Genomic DNA, 12,071 nt, shown 5'->3' with positions numbered 1-12,071 from the left:
TTGGCCTTGTGTAATTTGATCCATACTGAACGGGCAGCAGCAGATATAGATTAGCAATAGCGAGCAACATGGTGATTACAGAACTACTAGCGCCCCCTCAGAGTGGTGCGTGTGTGTATGTATGTGTGTGTGTGTGTGTGTGTGTGTGTGTGTGTGTGTGTGTGTGTGTGTGTGTGTGTGTGTGTGTGTGTGTGTGTGTGTGTGTGTGTGTGTGTGTGTGTATGTGTGTGTGTGTGTGTGTGTGCGTGTGCGTGTGCGTGTGCGTATGTGTGTGTGTGACCCAGTGGTCACTGGTCAGGCTTTCCATTGAGTCACAGCATGACCAAGGGGTCACTAGGGATCAGCCTGATAACCAGGGGAGTAACTTAAACTAACACTGCTAGGTCTCACACACACAAAGGACACACATACACACACACACACACACACACACAAAGGACACACATACACACACACACACAGCTGAGTGGAAGGCACCTGAAAACAAGGCCCTGTGGTGGAGTAGCCAAACACTGCATATTATTGGAGGAGAGAAGATACTATGATAGCCTAAAACAAACATTGGCTATTGTGGAGGAGAGATGGTAGATTATTACTGTGGCCTGTAACTCTCTAGCCAAACACTGACGACTGTCAATGGAGAGAAGCCTAAAACTGAATACACATGCTTTCCGAGGGGCCAGTTGTAATACTCACCACTGCATCCTGTATCAAAAGGTTGTCTGGTCCTCATTAAAGTCCCGTAGGTCACTTCATTACTCCCTTTTTGTTTCCAAAGCTCTACTACACAAGCTTCCAACTGACCTGACTTTGCTGCTAACGACTAAGAGAATGAGATACCGAACCCCATCACAGGATTGGTCAACTCTTGAGGTCCCTCTGGTCTCCACCAATGTAGGTAAATCCTCCTTTAGTTTTAGTGCCCCCCATTGTTGGAATAACCTACAAAGTTCCTTGCATCTTGATTCCCTGGTGCCGCTAGGGCAGTTTAGGACTCTGGTGTTGAATGAATTCATTGAGGATTGCAGTTGTTTCCATTGATTGTTGTGGTTTACTTGTTGAGGTTGTGGTGTTGAGGTTGTGGTGTTGAGGTTGTGGTGTTGAAGTTGTGGTGTTGAGGTTGTGGTGTTGAGGTTGTGGTGTTGTGGTTGTGGTGTTGTGGTTGTGGTTGTGGTGTTGAGGTTGTGGTGTTGAGGTTGTGGTTGTGGTGTTGAGGTTGTGGTGTTGAGGTTGTGGTTGTGGTGTTAAGGTTGTGGTGTTGAGTTGAGTTGAGTTGAGGTGTTGATGTTGTGGTGTTGATGTTGATGTTGAGATTGTGGTGTTGAGGCTGTGGTGTTGAGGTTGTGGTGTTGAGGTTGAGGTGTTGATGTTGATGTTGATGTTGAGATTGTGGTGTTGATGTTGTGGTGTTGAGGTTGAGGTTGTGGTGTTGTGGTTGTGGTGTTGAGGTTGAGGTTGTGGTGTTGTGGTTGTGGTGTTGTGGTTGTGGTGTTGAGGTTGTGGTGTTGAGGTTGTGGTGTTTTCTTCCTGTTTGTGAGAAAATGTTTGTACTCAGGGCACCATTGGGAATGAGACTCTGGTCTCAATTGGGCTACCCTGAATAAATAAAAGTGAATAAAATGTGTTTGTCTTACTTCTGATGACATAGTATTTTTCTTAACCTTCAGGGTTGCCTCAAAGCCCTCTCCAACCCATTCCAAATAATATGACCACTGAGCATTTTCCTTTTCAATCATTTCAGAACCTCTCCACTCAATAAAATACACAAACAGCTACAGAAAAGAAAAAAAACAAGGATCATTTGAATGAACCCCTTCAGGATGCAGGGCACAATGGAGGAGAAGAGGAGAAGATCATCTGAATGAACCCCTTCAGGATGCAGGGCACAGTGGAGGAGAAGAGGAAAACAGCTCTCCAGATGCGGAGTGTCCTCAGAGCTATTATCAGAGTGTCTAGAGAGCCTGGGGTTGCCACCAAAACGGCACCATATTCCATATATAGTGCACTACTTTTGACCAGGACCCATCCCTACATAGTGCACTACTTTTGAACAGAGCCCTTTGGGCGCTGGAGATAAATAGTGCACTAAATAAGGAATAGGGTGTCTTTTGGGCAGCAGCTTTGCACTCTCTGAGCTGGTCTCCGAGTTCATTAGCAAACTGCTGCGCCCCTCCTCCTGCTTCTCTGCTATTAAAGACAACTGTTTAAACGAACGCTAGCCGCTGCTGGTTGGAATTACCTCCCATCTCTTTGCTCACTCTGAGGAGTGGAGAGCCATGTGTAGACTAGGCAAATAAGTGTGCAATCGGCAAGGCAACAAGAGCCAACACATCAAAACACATCACAACACAGAGAAAATATTTAAGCCCTGGGTGGGGATATATATACATGGGCCATTTCTGCATATATGAATGAAGGACTTTAAACCACAGAATATGGAGCAGTCTTCCTATAGTAGTTTTAGTTGTCTTAGCTGTGGGGAATCTGCTTAGATGAAGTCTAGGAACATGCAAGCACATTATTCCATAGTATCACATATTATTCCATAGTATCACATATTCCCGTGGAGGAAACTAGAAGTGTATCACTTTTGAGTTGTTTTGAAATGTGTTATGTTCACATGAACACCACTTAACTAACAGAAAACCCAAGACTAAAAGGAACTATTAAGGTAAACGTATGACTACTCTTCAAGTGGACCAAAAAGAGCAGGGAGCGGGTGGGGTCAAATATAGTAAATAAAGGGGGTAAATATGTTACGTACATTTGGTAAAACTAGTTCTCTAGGGAGAAGGAGGGAAAGGTTTACGGGGAGCATGGAGCCAGGCTGGGTTCTCTCGCTAACACACACACACACACACACACACACACACACACACACACACACACACACCCACACACACACACACACACACACACACACACACACACACACACACACACCCAAACTGGCTAGGTCACATTCACAAGCCTTCACAGCCAGACTCTCTCCCTCTCGCTCTCTGACTGTTTCACCTCTCGGGTATGCTCTTCTCTGCTCCTTTTTTGACAAGAGACGCCCTGCGTCCTTCCTGCATGCGCTACTTTCCTGCGCAAAGCAAGAGACAAGCAAAATAACACGGGGAGGAAAGAAAGATGGAGGAGTCGGAACGGAACATTATTGGTTCAACGCTTGGGTGCACAAGCTGCTAGTTACTCGGCGCAGACCTTGGAGTTTAATAAATTCAAAGTACTATTTTTTGCCCTTTTCTGCTACAGTCCCCTCGCTGGAATAAATTGGTTTGTGCATAAATGAGCTTCCGTTCCTTCTTGTTAACAAATTCTCTACATTTTTTCCAGTCCAATTCAACGTTATGCCCCAGGGCATATATTAACAATACATATGGACAGAGATAATTCTCACACCGCGCTAATCCGTTAAGGATGTCACAGCCGCCTAACAGCCGCAAACGCATAAGATGTCCTACAAGAAATACAAAATACTAAAATTCATAGCCTATATTCAGCTCCGCTGGAAAGTATCGCGATAAAGCAAGTGCAGTTTCATTTAATTGACAATGGTCTTATATTTGAGCCAAAGACCCCTCAGCGCTCTCTGGATAAGTCAATTTGTGGTTTATGGTTCATTAAGCAGATAGTCCTAAATGTAGGCTATAGTGGATTGCTGCACTACTTTGTATCGTATCATAATCTTGCTCTGAAATATCACATGAACAGAAATGTAATTGATATGGACATATTCCAGATCTGTCAAAAAAGTTTTACATAAAGGCCTATTAATGCGCTTCACAATGGAGACACTGTCAACCTATATGCCTATATGATATTAGCCTCAATATTTAGGCTACAAGTAAGGCCATCATTAGATTAAAATAGGGCATGTCTTCATCTTAAAGTCAATTAAAGAACCATATCACTGCCCGCGAGCACAACATGATTTGCTTCATATACCTAAAACCCTAGGGTGTTCACGAAGCCTCTATTTCTATATCCTTTATCTTCCACAGTTTCACTCATATCTCAGACTATCTATGCGCAACGTCTTGACAACGTCCCCAAAGAATACGCGTTCAAAGAAACACTTAAATGCACAATTGGCATCATGTTATTTAATTCTGCTTTTGAATTAAATGAAGTATTATCTGGCGGGGCGATCTGCCTCATTAGCATAATCATTAATATGGGGCTGGTGAGGAGAGAGAGAGAGAGAGAGAGAGAGAGAGAGACGAGAGAGAGAGAGAGAGAGAGAGAGAGAGAGAGAGAGAGAGAGAGAGAGAGAGAGAGAGAGAGAGAGAGAGAGAGAGAGAGAGAGAGAGAGAGAGAGGTGGGGGGGGGAAGCTTCAGGCAGGCAGGGGGTCGCTCCCATTTTGGTCCCGCTCCTCCATGAATGACGATGCCTATAGGCTTTACTGCCTGCTAGCCTCACCCAACTATGCTATTCACCTCAGAACATAAAAGCTGCTCGCTACCACTCTCTCCAGAGCACTACAACAGACCGCCAGCTCTAGCCGGCCACTCCACCATATGGAGTTCCACAGATTTAAATTATTTAGCCTAATCGCTTCATTACTTTTTATATCTGCCTAGTCCACTAATCCCTTTAATTTGGCCACTTTTTTTTTTTTTTCCCTTCATCGGTATCCATAGCCTATCTCTCTCAGGGCCTTCATTCATTCTTCTCTAAAACCCAAACAGAGATAACTTTCGAAAATATAGGCCTATTTTTGTTAAGTGAAAAAAAGAAACGTTGTGTCTCTATTCAGGCTACAAAATGAGGCGTGCTATTAATGGCCTAAAATCCACTGCAAAAAAAGATAGGGCTATAGATTTGCATAATTCTAATCATTATTACTGTTATCATTATTTAACTGCAATATGGACCATTAGGGTCATGCCTGCGCGCGCACTACAACCTCCCTCGAGTGCGAGCAGCCCAGTGGAGCGTCATAATGAACGATGTGCTGATCTCGCGCTGATATCACTACTGCTGCGCGCGACTCACAATAGGAAACATTCCCCTAATCTAGCGACTGCCTCGTAGCTTTCAGACTCAACCGGCATTTCAGCGAGTGCCATGGAATCTCTCCCGGTCTTCGCGCTTTAAAGCACAAAGTGGTCACGAATGGGGGCTATAGCCTAAGCAATGTGCGCTCATGTCTGAGGAAAAATACTGACAAGACACCTAATGAACCGTAAACTACAACGGGGGAATCCACGGCAACTAAAACCCACAGTCTCAGTCCCTCCGGTGAGATATCAAGCTATGCGTTTGGCCTCTCCTCAGTAGCTGCGTGATAATATAAATGTACTGATAACGTTTCGTTTTGATTAAAAAATAGAAGAGAGGTGGTGAGAAGGAGGAGGAGGAGGAGGAGGAGGAGGAGGAGGAGGAGGTGGAGGAGGAGGAGGAGGGGGAGGTGGAGGAGGAGGAGGAAGAGAAGAGAAGGGAAAGAGGGCTAAATTAAAATGGACAAGAAGCAGGTCAAATTTATGGCGATGCTTTCTCAGGCTAATCTCCCCAGGTCGGTTGCTGGATCAAACCTTAATGGGCCAATAATGGATACATTATACAGAGAAATTTTCATTCCGACGGAATCTAAAACGGTCTTAATCATATGCAAATAACAGCGCCTCGCGAAGAAGTGACCCAGAAGACACCACACTGAATATTCCCAGTAGAGAGAGAGCGAGAGAGAGAGGTGTGACATTACCTGATCAAGAGGCCCGGATGATCTTGTTATTTCCTCGCTGTCTGATTTTGCTCCTTCTCTGTCGTCGATAACCAAGTCGATGGGCATCTTTCCCTTCAGACAGCTGATGTACCGGTGACAGAAATTGTCACATAGTTCGTGTACCTATAGAAAAATATAACAGAGAATAGGAAAATACAAAAAAAGGACAAGAAGTACTGTATATCTGACACATGCCTACAACTATAAAGCTACAAGCCCCTTTGGACAAAATGGTCCAAAAGGTTTGAGGCATGCATGCGGTGTTGTAGTGCGCTCCCACGTGACCAGCCGAATCCAGAAATATGAAGTAACTTTATTTTCCCATAGCAAAATTGAGACTTCAGCGAAAATTGACAATGACAAGAAGACTCGCGGTCTACAATCTAGTAAACACCCGTGTTAAATGTATCAGTGCCCCAGGTTGTGTCCATTAGGGAGGCGGTGGGGTGACCCGACTGATTGACATTTAAGGTAAACTGTTTAATTTCCTCCAGTTATTCCGTTATCACTACCTACCCAACCCGGTGCATGTCGCGTGGTCATACCGAGGACGGTGCATGCTGTATGGGCTAAATGCATCGCTACACTTTGGCCTAGATAGGAGCAACAACGCTGCTACAACCTGAAACGACCCTTCTGTTATAAAATAATTTGAATGTTCTTAAAATAGCCCAACACTAGGCCTACTGAAAGTTAATTAACAATCATTTTCAACTGATCAATTTTGTGGACAGTGGGCTACCATTGGTAAAACATATCAATATAGCAAAAATAAAAAATGACCTCACTAATGTCACTCCAATCTAGGATACAGCGGGCAGCTTCTCTGGGCCTTTAGCATTCTCCAATACCTAAAGCGCTTATAAAATACTTAAAGTTCTATAATTCATTCACCTTGTATGTCATTTCCACCAAAATTAACTATTAGCTCTCACAGAGAGATTTGGGCGCGGATATATCCGCTCCATGCAGTTGAAGCAGTTTGCGTCGTGATTAGGCTACAACGGCGGAAGAGAAATAGGCCCCATGATTGATTTTGACACTAATTATAGCCGACTCGAAAAATACATTTATGCAAATGTCGCCCATAGCTCTGAAGTGTGACACGGCCAGGCAGCAACAGGGAGGTGAGCTGGGATATTACCTTTTCCAACTCCAGAAGATGAAACCGTAAAACTTGAATGGCTTGAATCATCTGAAAAATTTAAATAACAATAAAAAAAGATTAGCTTGTAAAATGTCCTAATATGAAATAGGCACATGTTTCTTGATAGGGTATAAGAAACTACAATGGAGAAAATTATTCATCTTAAATTGGATTTTGGATTTGGATTTTATGTCGAGCTGATATTCAACATTATAAGCGTACAATATTACAACATGGGCTAAATCAATCAGCCATAATATAAGCTATCCCAGACATAAGCATTAGATAGCCTACATTACAAGTGAAAACTATTAGTATAATAACTTTTCATCGAGGGAAAAGTAGTCCAAATCCATTTGACAGCTTTCTAATGCGGCCCTCAAAAGATGGTTATCTGCGGTGACAACCGAGGGCTATCATGAAATCAAACAATCCGGATTGAGGAACAAGAACCTCCAATCGTTTTTTTTGTGTGTTTTTTTTTTGTTGTCATTTAGCAGAGCGACTTACAGTTAGTGAGTGCATACATTTTCATACTGGTCCCCCGTGGGAATCGAACCCACAACCCTGGCGTTGTAAGCGCCATGCTCTACCAACTGAGATACACGGGATAAACTTTTTGAACTAACAGCGTCTCACGCTCTGAAACCGTGACATAATATGCAGGCAAGCCCTGATATGCTGGATAAAGCCAGTTGTACTCTTAGTCCTTAACCCACTCCTTGTATAATAAAATCAATGTTTGTCTTACCAGGTTATCCAGTTCTGGATTCGATGAAAATAACGGCTTTTCTGCCCGAATCTAAAACGACAAAATCATGAACACTTCAATTCCTATTGCCAGTATCCGTGAGAAAATAATCATGTATTTAATAATAAGATAATGTTCCCAATATTGAACATTGTGTAAAACATTAGCTACTTTTAATGGCATAACAAATACTATAGGCTACTTCTAAACAATGCATGCTTCAAAACATTTCCAATGCTAAACTTTACAATAACATTTAATTACACTCACAAAATACCCAGTTTAAAAACATGGGCTTATCCTTAGCCACACACATCTATAATCGGATGCGTAATGTAGCCTATGGTAATAACGCGTAACGTTTTTTCACCGACCTGTTTTGCAAACACTGCTATATCTTCATTGAAAGATTCCGATGAACAAACGTCTCCTCCCGCGACCCCAGGCTCTCTGGGCGTGCAAGTCGCTAATTCACATTTCTCAAAAATCAGTGCAAGCAGGGGGAACAGGGGGTGCCTGCATGGAATCAAACACAATAGCAAATGTCACTGCAGAGAACAAGGCCGGGGTCAACACGGGTTCTATAGGCTACTCTCAACAACTAGGCATAGCCCTGGGAACTGGTGATATGTGCATACTGTTTTATGTATAGGGTTTAGAGTCTATTAGTGCAGAAAAATATTCAAACAATATAGTTTTTACTGACAGATAATTGTGTCAAATGATTTCATTAAAATTAACTTGTTGTGCATCACTGTACTTTCTCCTAGGCCTATAGGCTAGATCTGCCTTTGTCTTTGAAAATATCAAAAACTTTAATATGTGCACTTTGTTCCGTTTTGAATATGTTAGACCAAGGTCTAGAACTTAAGACAATATGTCACCATACATACATCATGCTTTGGAATTTTAATTAACTAATCTAAATTAATGTAGGGTGTGCATAATTTTGGGTGTCTGTTTTATGACATAAAACTCCTCGAAATGTGCCATATAACATGACCACTGCACACCATTTAGTTATATTAATGTGCAGTAATCAATTACAGGGCCAATAAAGAATATATATCCTTGTAAAACGACAATAAACTAATTCGAATTTTAATTTCTAAAACATATAGCCTCAAATGTGCTGCTGCACATAGTTGCTATTGGTCTAAGGGTCACCACGGGTGCATAATATTTTGTGTAAGGAAATATTGTAGCCTATATTCTGAGTACATAAAACACTTTGTGCCAAGTGATATAAATCAACACAACTTTCGACAAGAAATTATTCGCACAAAAAAAGTTCCAAAACAACAACAATTCCCAGGTAACAATCCCGCGTTTATTATACCTTTCCCAACCGCTCTTCACCGCCTAATAAGAGACACACTTTCAACTCCAACAAGAAAATCAACCAAAACATATGAAATCCCATACAAAGTTGCTCATATATAAGCTCCATAAGCTACAGTCACCTACCCGTATATCTGGTCTTTATCTCTCTTCAGGGCGTCGTTGACGGACGAGCCCATGCTAGGCGGCATGGCGTTGCTGTGGGCTGTGTGCGGGTACTGGTGCGAGTGCAGCTGGGGGCCGTGGTTGAGGTGGACGGCCTGCATGGAGCGGGCACCGTGCGGGTCGCCGTACATGGTGGTGGGGATGCCCACCCCGTCCATCCCGTAGTGGGGCAAGTCTTCGTACTGTATACACAACAACAACACAGTTTCCTACTGAAAACAATGGGTAAATAGTAGGCTACCAATGACTGAATGAATAAAAGGTTAGTTTATCGAGGTTGGCCTAAGTGACCTTGTTTATATTCAAGCATATAATATCCCTAAAGTTCAACTGTAGCTCTAAGTGTATTTTAAATATTTACACCACCATATAAGAAATAGTAACAAAATAGGCGTAATCTCGTTAAAACATTATTCCATCTGATCTTAATTCCAAAGCTATGCTACTAAATAGCAAAAACTGAAATATATCAGGGTCCTAAAACGGATGAAAAGCATGCATGTTTCGGCCTGTGTGTATTTTGAATACATTGAAAGCAGGCTTTCACAACATCTAGTCTCGTTAATTGCAGTGTTTGCTAATTTTAGAGCATCATTATAATTGTTAAACATTGGTTACTATGTTATTACACACCAAATACACCATAATTCATATATTTTAACAAACGCAGTTAAATTGATGTTTCTGTTTCTCATAATGATGATAATTGAAGATGCCTACTATAGCTAGGACTTTTCATGAAAATGTAAACCAAGTAATTTGTAGTTATAAATTGTCTACATATTTTCCATCCCCATACGCCCATAATACATGTGTGCCTGAATATGCCTTTTCACATAGACATACAACATTATAACACGTTGTCTAAAAGTTAAAACAACATATATGTGGGGTCTGTTTCTTTGACGAATTAATGAGTGATTTTAATGATGTATTTATTGTGGCCTCTGAACGTGGCAGAGTATTATAAAGACTACCATTTAGACCCTAAAATATGGAGAGGTGCAAAGAGAACCCGCGTAGTGGAACTGCTGTAGTGCCTCTCTCCAACAAGCAAAAGGTATTTGACTAAGTGTGATCTCTATTTTACAATTGTTTACTTTTCATTAAAAAAATTCTGCCATCTAGTCGAGTATTCCGGGGGTTTAAGCTGTATATAAAATCATATGTCATCACATCATGACTAAAATTTGCTTTATTAGCATATGCAAATACTCCATGTTTTTACCCAAATTACTCAATTAAACGTTATCAGGCCTGCTTTGTAATAAACTATAAGTGAGGATGCAATTCTAGACGTTAATGAATTATGACCTCAAAAAACACTCAGACACTCAAACCTCAAAAGGTTTGATTAATTACAAAAATGACAAAAGTCATGTAAACTCGACTTTGGAAGTATAAAGGCTTTGTTTTTTGTCCCATTGCTCCTTATTTCTCTTCCAGTAACAGGCCTGTCAAGACTAATCTGGAAACAGCAGATAGGATGACACTTCTAATGTCCCTAGTCGGGGCGAAGCAGCAAATATGTGGTTCCGTGCGTAATATCGTGCCGAAGATGCAAAACTGCAAAACATGGAATTCGGTCCACCCGAGTCGTGAAGAAGAAAATAAAGTTTCGCCGCGAGCGTCTGTCATTGGCCACGTTACCGTGTTCATGGCTTTGCATTTTCACACAGTGAAGTTACAGTTAAACTTTTCGGGATAGTCTTGCTACGTACCCGCTGCGCCATATCCCTCCTCTACTCCCGCTCTTCTTCTCTCCTTTCGCTTCGGATATATCCCCTAAGAGGCCAGGGTGAAGAACAAATGAAAACGCAAATTCCAAATGCGTTATCTTTCAAGAATCCGTATTTCTTGCAAGGGAAAGGCAACGATGAATTCAAGCCAGCCCTCTTCAGCTCAAGTTCAGTCCAAAGCAACGGCGAATAGGGCCTCACCTATCCCCAGGGCAGTGGCATAGGGAAAGAAAACCCAGTCTTATTTTCCAAAAAACAGTATGAAAATACCCCTCAAAACAAAACTAGCGAAGTCTCATGGCTTTTTGCCACTCCGCCTGTCAATCAAACGCCGAGGCTTGTCAAAGTAGCCCGGAATGAATGATGATCCGCGGCGCGCTTCCACGGGTTAGCACACCTAATGTGAATAGTCAAATGCACACAAAAAATTCAGCTCACTCGTTTTTCTTTTGATCACTCTCAGCTCCTGGGTTGATTTTTTTTAAATGCAAAAGCACTGTAAAGGAGATCAGGAGGAGGTGGGGTGATAATTCAGGCTTAGTCTTTCTTAAAGGAGCAGCCCTCGATCGATGCTGCGCTCAGCCGCCAACTCCTCGTTGGTTTGTGTACAATGGGTGTCAGTAGTTGTGAAACGCGACTGAGGAGTGGATATGGACCAGACTGCCGAAACCCGGAAGTAGTGGTGGCCATAACAGGTCGCGTTTTACACAATGCGAATGGGCTATATCAAGTCGCGCGGAGAGGAGGGGGGTGTCGTGGGAGGACCTTCGAAAGCTCGAGCTGAGCAGTCAGTGGGTATTCCGAGCTCATGTCTGTTTGTGTTCTAGGCTATAGGGAGAATATCCCTCAACCTCAACCTATGGTGGTGTTTCTCTGGTCAAAGCCATGCATTCATAGCTTTAGTCTCGGCGTGTGAGATATCAGCCTGGCTCTTGATAGTGTAGTCTACTCTAGTGTAGTGTGTGTTTGACTCATGTTTTTGTTTTTTTCTATTTACAAATGTGGATTTTCCAACTAATCCCAAGATTAAGATTATCGTTTCAGGACTTTGATGCCATTCCAGATTTTAATAATCTGAAAACTAGTAGGCTACTAGTAGAAGAGAACCCAATGGGCACACACTGGTTGAACCAACGTTGTTTCCACCTCATTTCAATAAAACAGTATTCTATTCTAATGATATTTATATCCGTGAC

General features: G+C 42.2%; 1 protein-coding gene across 1 annotated transcript; it reads right to left on the bottom strand.

Annotated features, from left to right (window-relative positions):
• Positions 1 to 4,627: 4,627 nt before the first annotated feature.
• Positions 4,628 to 11,491, bottom strand: LOC311111057 (homeobox protein Meis1-like). Its single transcript, XM_084189057.1, has 7 exons — positions 10,858 to 11,491; positions 9,098 to 9,318; positions 8,005 to 8,146; positions 7,631 to 7,681; positions 6,877 to 6,927; positions 5,712 to 5,855; positions 4,628 to 5,308 (listed from the first exon to the last, which is right to left on the bottom strand). The coding sequence occupies exons 1-7, from the start codon at positions 10,867 to 10,869 to the stop codon at positions 5,237 to 5,239; spliced, it is 693 nt and encodes a 230-aa protein (XP_084045183.1). The 5' UTR covers positions 10,870 to 11,491; the 3' UTR covers positions 4,628 to 5,236.
• Positions 11,492 to 12,071: the final 580 nt, after the last annotated feature.

Source organism: Coregonus lavaretus, assembly GCF_964263955.1.
Source record: "Coregonus lavaretus genome assembly, contig: SUPER_36_unloc_1, whole genome shotgun sequence".
Taxonomy (NCBI): Eukaryota; Metazoa; Chordata; class Actinopteri; order Salmoniformes; family Salmonidae; genus Coregonus; species Coregonus lavaretus.
Note: the sequence above shows the minus strand (reverse complement) of the source record. Positions and strands in the feature narration are given on the sequence as shown.